This window comes from Lampris incognitus, chromosome 9 (assembly GCF_029633865.1).
Source record: "Lampris incognitus isolate fLamInc1 chromosome 9, fLamInc1.hap2, whole genome shotgun sequence".
Classification (NCBI taxonomy): domain Eukaryota; kingdom Metazoa; phylum Chordata; class Actinopteri; order Lampriformes; family Lampridae; genus Lampris; species Lampris incognitus.
Window position 1 is genome coordinate 3,269,971 of NC_079219.1, and position 11,482 is coordinate 3,281,452.

The following is an 11,482-nucleotide window of genomic DNA, read 5'->3' on the forward strand; positions in this document are numbered from 1 at the left end:
TTTTCTTATCTAGTATCTTGTTAGCTTTTAGTTATTAGAGCGTCTGTAACAGAACTCAATTTCCCCTCAGGGATGAATAAAGTATTCTGATTTTGATTCTGATTCTGAGACATAACAGGGAGCCAACTTCTCATAATTTTAGAGATGTCACATTCGGTAACATTAAATCTGAATGCAATATCCTTGTTGCTGAGCCCTAATCAGAGTTTCATCAGGATAGCCAATAGATGGTCCCCCACGGTCAGAGAGCCACGCACAACCTCTACACTGTCGTTAACTGTTTGGAGCAACCACTCAAAAATGACACTGGTCAGACCTGTGAGAAACAGAACCTGTGCTGCTTTGCGTTTGATAGAGCTAAAGGAAAACTGTGTGTTCTCGAGAGTTGCTTTTAGTTGTTCATTCTCGGCTTTGAGTTTGTTGATGTCCACACACGCAGGTTGTCCCATTCGGTAGAAAGTTGACTGTACTTCTGTTTGAGGTCATCATGGAGACCCTTGGGACCGTGGCTTCTGAAAAAGAGATTAGATATAGAGATAAATAGAAAATGTTCAGTCCTATTTTTCATATCTGGGAAACGGCTACTCTGGGTGATCATTCAGACTGTGCCAAACAGAATCATGGCCAAATACTTTTTCACAACAAATATATAAACAGGACAACCTGATTAATCCTGGTCGTGACTGTCCTACTGTACAATAGTTAAGATGTTAGAAGTTCTTACCAGTGCAAGGACCAGCACCAGGCTCCATTCTGCAATCATTTGGGGAGAGGGAAGTGCGTGTGGATTCCGATGCAGCCTCATCAACAACTTCTCTGTGGACTGATGTCCGTTGTCTGGCGGTCTGTGGGGGGTTTCATCCCTTCTTTTTTTCTCTCATATCTAACACACACAAAAGAGAGCAAGTGGTTAGTGCAAAACAGTTAATTTACTCAGTTGACCACAGGTTTATCACATCCTCAATTCAAGTCAGTGGAAATCACATAGCACGCCTCAAAGGGCTTCATGAGATAATGTCGACAGAACAGAAACTATCTGGCCTAACAGATAATCCTGACAAAAATATAGCTTCATTAAATTACTCACCATTTCCTCTCTGCACTTTGAGTCATGCTATGTCGAGTCATGCTGGGTGATCACAGCGAACAACAAACCACAAGGAAGTGACCATATTTACCTCTCATGTTTTGCATCGCCTTTGCTGGACTGGGTTGAGTAGGAGAAGACAGATGGGACAAAGTCAGGACTGTCGAAGTCCTCAGATGCCTCTCCTGTACAAATAAAGTGTATCCCAGTGACTTACAGTAACCTTAACACACCAAAACTGCTCATTGGCCTACCATTACTACGTAAACAGTTACTAGCAACACAACTTTAGCGAAACTGAACCAAGGTACGTTAGCTTCTAAGCTAGTTCAGCTCAAACTTGAACATAATTACTCTGTTGCTTGCAAACATTGTTAGTTATATATGCATAGGACTCAATAATTACGTTATTTAAAGTTTGTTGTTCTAAGTTAAAACGAGCGATGTAACGTTATGGCTGATTAGCCTGTTAGCTGAGGCCTAACGTTAACGTACCTGTTAAGAAGTGATCACTGCAAATGCGGGCATTTTTAATTGGTTCCTCGCTCCAATCGCTTCTTCTGGTCGCTTGCCACCAACGACGTCTCCGGGTAGCCTTAAAAGGGGTGCAAGTTGACGGAATTCGGTAAAACTTGAGCGTTTTGTTGGTCAAAACGATTCTGTCAACCGACTGCACAACACAACACGGTGACGCCGGCCGCTCCCCTGCTGCAGCCGACATGCGCAGTAGAACCTGCGTTCCGTTAGAGTGACGTAGGGGATTTATCAGTCTAAGACAGTGTTTCTCAACCGGGGGTCCGCGGACCCCTAGTGGTCCGTGGTGTAATTGCAAGGGGTCCGTGAAAATAAAATATCTTTAAAAAAAAGATCCTATGACATTTATAGAAATAGGATTATTTTACTCAAATGTGACTGAGACCTTTATCTACCTAAACTATAAAGGGTAACAGGACTTTTTTCGCTGATTACATCTGTTTCACAAGTGTAATTTATTGTATTTTAATAAGAGATCTCGCTCCCGTTTGCATTGTTAAAAGTTACTGAATACATATTCTGTTTTGTTACATATATCTGAAAGTTACTGAATACATATTCTGTTTTGTTACATATATCTGAAAGTTACTGCATAAGAATTCTGTTTTGTTAACTATATCTAAGTTACAACTGAAAGCTCTTATTTTTGCCCCAGAGAGTGAATAAATGCTATAATGCAATTTAAAATGCAGTTTCTACTGTTTCTATCAAATTGCAACCCCCCTCCCCCAAGATCAGGTGGAGGGGTCCTCAGGGTAGATCAAAAATACGCAGGGGGTCCAGAACCCCAAAAAGGTTGAGAACCACTGCTCTAAGAAACGAAAACTGAAGAAAATTTTTGTGAAAGCAATGAAAAAAGAAAGTGTTGGATTTCGCCATTTGAGACAGACGTTTCCAAGAATAAGTGATGCCAAGATTAAGGAAGGCATTTTTGTTGGTCCACCAAAGACAGGTCATCAATGACAGGGAGTTAGGAGATCTGTTAGCGGGGCCAGAGGAAATATCACGGAAGGCATTTATGGGTGTTGCTGAGAATTTTCTTGGCAACTACAGAGCACCAAACTACATTGGGCTGATTGACAACATGCTTAAAGCATACAAAACCATGAAGTGCAACACGACTTGACGCTCCGTTTGATTGAGGAAGGAAGTAGGGCTAGTCCACTCGGAGGAAACTGTTGTCAGAGTCGAATTGTTCAGCGATTCTGGCGTATATACCCAATGCTGGACCGAAATACTTGTTAACTTTACGGAGGGATACATACACAGTGGGACGTCAGCTCTGTTCCCTTACCGGAATAACGTAGAAAGAGGGACTTTATTGACAGAAGCACTGTTATATACGCACAGATCACGTGTCAATCTCAGCGTGTTTCATTGGTTGTTATCATTGTTCGTCACACAGTACCCGTATGTACTCGTGACGTTCGCCAGTGTTAATACTGTTGCGAATTCGGGGGACAACGCAACCACAGGAACTGCCGCGGCCGGGAAGCGAACCCGTGTCGCCCGCACCGCAGGAGGCATCGCTAACCGCTAGACTAAAGGATCAGATCCGCCAGCCAGCGGCCAGCGTGTCTACTTATCCATGCACGTTACACTATGCTCTAATGTGGTGCTTTTAACAATGTTAGGGCTTCAGTTTCGTTTGGATTATTTTTTTTAGATTAGTTTAGAATTGCACATCGTTATTCAAAAAGGGGACACACTTTAAAAAAAAAAAGGACTTAAAAAAACTGAAGAAAAAAAACAGCTGAAATTGTGGACCTTTTGCTGTGTGGGGAGGTTCGTTCGAGCTTGGACTATCACAAGCAGAATCGGAGACGAGGGACAACCTTGGCGGAGTCCACCACCCACCGAAAACGTGTTGGACTTTGTGCCGAGAATGCGGGCACAGCTCTCACTCTGGTTATACAAGGAATTTATAATACATTTGTAAAAATAAATGAATCTTATTTATTCATAGTTTTAATTTGTACCTGTAACCGGTTATTTTCTTGCCCGGTGCGGGATTCGATACGGAGTGTATTGCACCACAAGGCGACATCACTAACGCTCGGCTAAAGGGTCAGACCCGTTAGCTAGGGGGCTAACGTGTCTTATTATTAGTAGTTTACAGTCGTCACCCTCTCCCGGAAGCGCGCCCTCCCGCTTGTTCTTCCCGCGCTCCGAAGAGACTTCTGAGGATCTGCACACTTCCGGATCCCGCCGCTGCCGCCAATGTAACCGGTTATTTTCTTGCCCGGTGCGGGATTCGACACGGGGTGTACTGCACCACAAGGCGACATCGCTAACCGCTCGGCTAAAGGGTCAGACACGTTAGCTAGGGGCTAACGTGTCTTATTAGTAGTTTACACTCTCATTTTTGCCTTGTCCGGATTTATTTCTTAGTAAAACACATTGTTTTAGAAAAGTGCTATATAAATAACATTATTATGATTATAAGGGTGGGGGATACCTGTAGTCAGTTGAGACTGACGAAGTCATCCGGAGGAGCGGCTAAACGCGACCGACTCACCCTTTCTGGGAAAAAACAGTTAACATATTTTCACTTTGGACGACTGTGCTGTCTGCCGATGGCGTCATAAATTTGGCACCGCTGTCATCCACAGTAACGACTTCCGGTTTACCATCTGTCGTTTAGTGGATTACAAATACTCAAGGTGCAAGACAGTTTAATCAGCCCTCACTTGTGTGACTTTCATTACTTCTTTGATTTTCAGGAAATTGTGACACCAAATTTTTTTTTTGCTTGCCAAAGTTTAACTGCCTTTATGTCACACGCCATGAAATATGGTAGTAAAATAGCAGCTTTTTAAAAAAGTTTAATCAAACATTCTGCTATCTTCTGTTCATGTTGCAAGGCTTTTGCAACGGTGGCGCTTCAATCTGACATGGATGTGAGCCTTACACCTAACTTCCTCTTTCACTCTTGTGGTTTATTTGGCTGAAAAACAAGCCACCCCTCTTAACTGTAAATTGCATTCGGCATCGTTTCTTTGCTTACTTTTTGTTTCTGCCCTACATTAAAGGCAGAAGCCATGGCAGGCACAGCGACTGCTATGCCACTACAACAACTCATAGCATCGTTTGATAAAACTCAGCTGCCAAAAATTCTAGAGGTTTGCTCAGGGGTTTACTATCAAGGTAAGCCTTTCCGCCTGTTTCCTCATTTAATGATCATCATTCTCAATGCACATGTGTATTACTAATTTGACTGAGGAAAAAGCTGAAAGGTAAGGAGCGCAATTATTCCCAGCCTGATTAGTTTCTTATTAGCTGGTGGACCAGCTTTTAATATTTTGAAACTGCCGTTATCATTTGGTAGCTATTCTATATTTTTATACTTTCAATTTGTGTGACCAATCATTACCTAATAAAAAGGGAACTTAACTGAACACCCCCCCCCCACCCTCCGAGAAGAAACAATTTCCTTGAATATCTTACAGCTTCTCACTGAATTTAACATCTTTTTTCGATTCTAGGATCAGTATATGAGCTCTCTGGGACCGAAATGTGCTTGTCCACTGGGGACCTAATTAAAGTTATTGATACTGAGTTATCATCAGTCACCTGTGAAGACAATAGCAACAATGACAAGTTTGAACTCCCTATCAACTACAGAGGTAGGACTGAGCCTTATAAAATAACACTTTTCCGAAGCAGCTTTATGTTTCTGACCGTGGGATGTTTTGTTACCCTTCAGGCTTGTTCAAGATGGTTCCAGAGGACATACCTTACAGCACAGTGGAGGAAATGCTGAGTCTAAGGCCAGCGGGCCTGGGCTCCTGGCTCCCTTTCACTTTCACCAGCCACTGTGAGGTGAGCGTCGACAGCATCACTCTGGAAGCCAGGACAAAGGTGACTGTGCTCTCCGTCGAGCAGGTTGAGGGGCACGAGGGCCGGGTGCGCTGCCACGTAAAAGGACATCAAGGAGCTTTGGTGGAAGTGATGATACCCTTTTCCTGCCGAGGGGAGTTCTACGAATGTGAGAGTAATGACGTTTTCACCCTCAAGGAGATCATGTCCTCACCCTACATGTGTACCCGTAGATTCTGCCTGACCAATGCCACCACGCACAATCAGCCGCTTGTCCTCAGCCCTGTATACCAGGTGCAGGCCATAATGCACTGTAAGTACAAATGAACCTCGATAAGAATCCGTTTTATCCGCCATGTAGGAATTTGTCTCCACGGGTTGCTAACATGGATCACCCTAAACATAACACAAACTTATTAAGTACTGGATGTGATGTGTAAGTTGCAAGGATTTATATTTTTTTTTAAATCATTTGAATACAAGTTAGGAAATAATTAGTCTCTCCAGTATCTAAAAAGCAGTAAATAAAAGGTTATGTATACATGCATATTAGGTGTATCATATGAATTTAGAAATAGTTCTGCGAGAAGCACCGATATAAATACATCTGGAGGATTCTGCACTTAGTTTTAAAGAACATTACACTTGTCCCTGAACATGTCTGAATACAGTATGACACAGTTTGACCAAAGCATAACTACCTACAATACCATATCAAGACCAACTTATATTGTATGTCCTCTAAAAAAAAACTACATGCAGCTCATATAAATGATAAAATAGCATGTTTTTTTTTCATATTTGAAAACACGGTAGTCAACTTAAGGAATCTGAGGCTAAACTAGCTAAACTGGCTATCGGAAATGACCAACGCTTACCAACAACACTAAGTTTAAACATATTGAGCGTACTATAGGCTCTGGCTCTACAGTGAAGGACACCAGAAACACTCACCGTCCATTTATATTTGATCCAAACAATATCTATTACACTGTCTGATATTATTTCTCCCACACTTCCTCCCCAACAGTAAGGAAGACTGTAGTGAAGTTCTCCTCCAACTTAGAAGTGGATGTGGTTGATGTGACTGAGCGGTGTAAGGAAATGAACTTCATTAGTCCGTTAACTTTGGGAGAGGTCCTCTCTCAGCCAGATGAAGTCTTTCCCACCATGGCAGAGGTACTGGAAAACCCAGAGAACCACGCTTTGTTTTGCACCAGCTGGCTGCCGAAAATTAGAAAGGGCTGCCAACTGGTCCTCCACAGTAAAGGAAACTCAGCTATGGTCCTGGCCTCCAGCAGGAAGGGTCGGAAGGCACAGCAGTTCTTCCTGATATCTCAGCAGTACAATGGACAATTTAAGAAGAGTCCAAGGGAGTTCAAATCGGTGTATGAGCTCTATGTTGCTTTTGCCGGGACACCAGGTCTCACTGTTAGTGTAACAAGCAACATCGAGGAGCAGGAGGAGGATGGCATACCTATCCTCAGTGTGGGGGACCAGCTGGAGGTTGTACGCTGTGAAAAGGCGAAGTCCGCTTGTGGAGATAGCAAAGGACAGAAGCAGACCACTGAGGTCCTAGTTTGTCGGCTCCTCCAAGACCTGGATGAGAATGATGATGAAGAGGAGGAAGTCGAGAAGGATGAGAGTGAAGAACTTAGTCTGCCGCTGTACATGCAGTGTCACTTTGTTGAAAAGATAAGCGATAAAAAGAAATACAGACTGAAGGACCTGGTTAAAAAATTAACTCTGCCGGTAAATGTTAAGGTGGTGAGTCGTGAATCAAAATCGGAGACGGATCCTTTGTGTGGGCTCACATCGCTCAGACTAGAGGAAGCAACTTTAGAGCCCAACATTCAGGCGAGCCTTCCAAACAGCCTACAGCATTGCTTTGGGATCCCCGCCCGCTGGCTCTCTATGACCATTTTTTTAACCAAAGATCCCCTGCCATGGCCTAAGGAGCAACCACCAAAGTGTCAAGTGGAAAGCGTGACTGAGGTGACACAGTCATTCTATTATGAGTTCTGCAAGCGGACTTCCTCAGGTGACCTTCCACCCCCACTACCACCAAAGCCAAATCAATTCACATCTTCAAACCCTTCAAAGAAAGCTTCGTCAAAGCCTTCCAAGAAAAAGTCACCTGAGAGGGAAACTCCTGAACACCCTCCAGATTCTACGAGAAGTAACTTATTGATAAAACATTTGCACAACATGTCCATTACCTACAAAAAGAGGCCACTCGCTCCCCCACCACCGGTAAATATTACCCATGGGGAACTCTATAAGAAGTTGAAGAGCTTTGATTATTTTTGCATAGTCCCCCTCAATGTTGTGTGGCAACAGCTCTTGAAAAAGCCTTGTCTAAGCTTAATGCAAGTATAGGTTGATCCTATTTTAAGTTTGTCAAGACAGAGAAGGCAACTGTTTAAAAGGTCTTTTGTCTTCCTATTGCTTTGCAGGTAATCTCATGTGATTCACCTCCACCAGTTACCCCCAGAAAGCACAGGGCTGAGTCAGAATCAGGCAAGGCTGTGCAAAATGCCTACTCGAAAATGGGCAAGTCTGAGAAACACGGTGAAACCCTTATGCTTGGCTTCAATATCATAGAGTATGATAACATTTTTTAATACTATACCTGCAGCTTTTAATTTTAGCTGTTAAGCAGGAAGGATAAAACAAGTCATTCATGCTTAAGAGAATAAATTGGACTCCTCTCTCTCCACAGCACCACCACATGATGAACTGCAAGATGTGAACAGTGACCATGATTATGAGACTGTGGTTGAGATGGTGAAGATAGCAGAAGACAGTGTCATGTATTACTGAACCCACTTAAACTCTGTATTTGTTGTATGCCGTATAAATATCGCAAAGTGGTTGGCTACTTCTCCTAATTGCCAATACACCAAACAGTTGTCTTAAAATGTGCTCTAGAATTACAGATGATCCTATTAACCACTATACATTGCCTTTTAGATGCAATGCAACATTGTTGGTCATTATTAGTTAAATTATTGTTCATTATTTAAAAGAATTTTAAATAGAATTTTAAATAAAGGTCCTGGGTTCGAGCCCCGGGGTAGTCCAACCTTGGTGGGTCATCCCGGGTCGTCCTCTGTGTGGAGTTTGCATGTTCTCCCCGTGTCTGCGTGGGTTTCCTCCGGGGGCTCTGGTTTCCTCCCACAGTCCAAAGACATGTAGGTCAGGGGAATTGGCGATACTAAATTGTCCCTAGGAATGATTGGGTGTGTGTGTGTGTGTGTGTGTGTGTGTGTGTGTGTGTGTGTGTGTGTGTGCCCTGTGATGGCCTGGCGGCCTGTCCAGGATGTCTCCCTGCCTGCCGCCCAATGACTGCTGGAATGAGCGACCATGAGAGCAGGATAAACGGTTAAGACAATGATGGATGGATATTTAAAAACATGTCATGGGTGACACTGAAAAGTGCTTGCACACCCAACAATGATTGGTCCGTCGCTACAGGGGAGGGTGGGGGTAGTGCTGTGTGATAATTACATACATTTGACTAGAATTGAATATTCCTCCTGCTTTCTGCTGTTCATGTAGCGATAATGCACAAACGAAATGTAAATAAAACAGGGATTAAACAGGGTTCTTCTGTTCATTCATTTGCTTCCATTTCTCCTATCTGCTCAGAGAAAGATCTAAGAGTTTTGTGTCCTCCTTGGTCCTGCCGTTCCTTTATTCTTAATGGTAGGTAGAACTACAGGTGACGTTGATAAGCTGTGCACTTCAGCAGAAACTAAAATGGTTGCCGACTGAAATACTTGAGTGGGAGACTACGAACTAGGGTGTCCCAGTGGTTAGCACTGTTGCCTCACAGCAAGAAGAGTCTCGGTTTGAACCTCAGGCCATCTCAGGTCCTTTCTGTGTGGAGTTTGCATGTTCTCCCTGTGACTGCGTGGGTTTCCTCTGGGTGCGCCGGTTTCCTCCCACCATCAAAGAGACATGCATGTTTGGGTTAATACTCCTGCAACCATGAGCAATGCAATGGAAAGAAGAACTGGAGTTGTTCCCCAGGCACGGCAGCTGTCCAGCGCTCCTATACAGTCGGCTGGGTTAAATGCATAAGATACATTTCGCCGTAACCTGTACAGTGACAAAAATAAAGTGGCTTTCTTTCTTTCTTCTATCTCGGACACACAACCATTACGATTCTAATGAACCTTTAGGGGATTATGCATCCTGACACAGCGCTCTCCCATTTACAAAATAACAATCGGCCCAAGATGTTGGCCCCTGCAGGCAAAGACGACCCCAAGCTTTACATAAGCATGACTTTCTCACCATCGCAGCTGCTCAAGAATGTTGGTACACATGCTTTTGCATCATTCAAACATGTTTGCCTCTTGGAGCATTAAGCTCTCCGCTCACTTATATTTGCTGCTAAGTCACGTAATGTTTCCTCTCATCTCTCATGCCTTGTTTCAATTTTGAATTGAGGGGGAGCGGGCTCTAAAAAGAGGTCAGATCCCTGCAAAGCACTACCCTTGCATAGAAAACAATACAAATGTACTGGAAACACGTTCACACTGTTGTCCAGAGGATAGCTCAAGTCTACTACCTACACATTCACCAAGTTGTTGCTTGTTCGGACTCGATATCAGTAGCGCTTCACATCTAGATAACATTTTCCTCATTCGAACTGTTGATCTCTCTTTGTGGAATGAAATTCTTTAGTTACAAATTATGACACTATATTGTTGTGCACTCGAATATGCAATCCTTTGCACAGCTCTATAGTATCAGCATCAAAAAGGCAATGAACTATGAATTTCTGGTGGCAAAAAATGTAAAAAAAAATACATCGAAATATCGGTAGCAGTTGTGATGGGTGTACACTATTAGCAACACCGTGTCTCTAAAACATGCCTTTTGCTAAGTCAAACCAGAAGTGCATAAAGTTTTTTTTATAGATTTTGCACATAAAACTTTGTTCCTCTTTGATACGAGACATGCAGCTCCTGAGACCATTTAGTTCCTCGTTAAATATACTCCAACTCTGTCTCACTGTCTGTTCGACCTTCAACAACCTGCAAAAACATGCACGCACGACCACTTCCGCCCTGTGGCACCCATAAACGCAACCTCGTGCTCAAAATTGCAGGTCACGCAACCGTTCTCAGTGTGATCCACAGACCACAGTCTAGTGCACGCTGAGCAATATAGTCTGTCAATGAAGTTGCGTTTTACATAGCGCTTTTCTAGATGCAACAGCCACCCAAGGCGCTTCATGCTGTTAATGTCGTGTTATGCGTAGATGATTCCAACAGTCTGTTATCGAGAGTCATGCGAACGTCTTCATTCCATACAACTCGGGAGACACTCTGAAGTCTATCCCGGTAGCTTTTCAAAACAAAAGTCCCTTGCGGTATTACTTATTCCTCCACATCTCCCTTTCTAAGAAAAACAGCGCAGACTGTACCAAAAGTATATCAGACAACAAACCAATAATAATGTCAATCAATAAATTTCTCTGCACATCTCACATTGAACATACTTGGCAAGCCATGTTGAACTTAGCTTCTTTTTCTCTCTCCACATAACACCTGGAGCATTACAGGATAGAAATCTCTCACTTCTCTACGTGCTCACAAATCCAGTCTGTGAGGCTTTACTACCACTCTGCCAAAACTAGTCCTGGTACGGATGGGCATGACTGTCTTTGGAGTCTGTGTTGGAGACTCAAGGTGGTCTGGGGTAGCCAGAGCAGACCCAGCTCGCTAAGCTGGTGTGCTGGGTGTCTGTGGCTGAGGTGCTGTCTCAGGCAAGGGGACGAGATGGTGTCTGTTTTGCCTGATGGTGCCTGTAGGGCCGTCCACTAAATATGAACCAGGTGTGGAGTGAGACGAAACCACAGTGCCCTGAGACTTGGTATCAGTGACCCACACTGACTGTCCAGGTGTGAGCTGACTTAAGTCCCTCACTCTGTGTCTTTTATTGAACACCTGCGTGACCTCTGACCTCCTCTCTCTTTCTCTGGCTGCCACATCGGCCCCATTAGGAAGAGCAGGGACGAGTAGAGAG

General features: G+C 43.6%; 1 protein-coding gene across 1 annotated transcript; it reads left to right on the forward strand.

The window, feature by feature from the left end:
* Positions 1-4,662: 4,662 nt before the first annotated feature.
* Positions 4,663-7,929, forward strand: themis2 (thymocyte selection associated family member 2). Its single transcript, XM_056286676.1, has 4 exons — positions 4,663-4,768; positions 5,107-5,247; positions 5,328-5,753; positions 6,471-7,929. Exons 1-4 carry the CDS (start codon positions 4,663-4,665, stop codon positions 7,817-7,819), a joined length of 2,022 nt encoding a protein of 673 aa, XP_056142651.1. The 3' UTR covers positions 7,820-7,929.
* The last annotated feature ends 3,553 nt before the right edge of the window (positions 7,930-11,482 follow it).

Bases quoted from the DNA above. Each gene is read 5' to 3' on its own strand.
- themis2 (XM_056286676.1), top strand. From the start codon at position 4,663: ATGGCAGGCACAGCGACTGCTATGCCACTACAACAACTCATAGCATCG. The intron at 5,248-5,327 runs GTAGGACTGAGC...GTTACCCTTCAG, and splicing joins ACTCCCTATCAACTACAGAG to GCTTGTTCAAGATGGTTCCA. The intron at 5,754-6,470 runs GTAAGTACAAAT...CCTCCCCAACAG, and splicing joins GGTGCAGGCCATAATGCACT to TAAGGAAGACTGTAGTGAAG.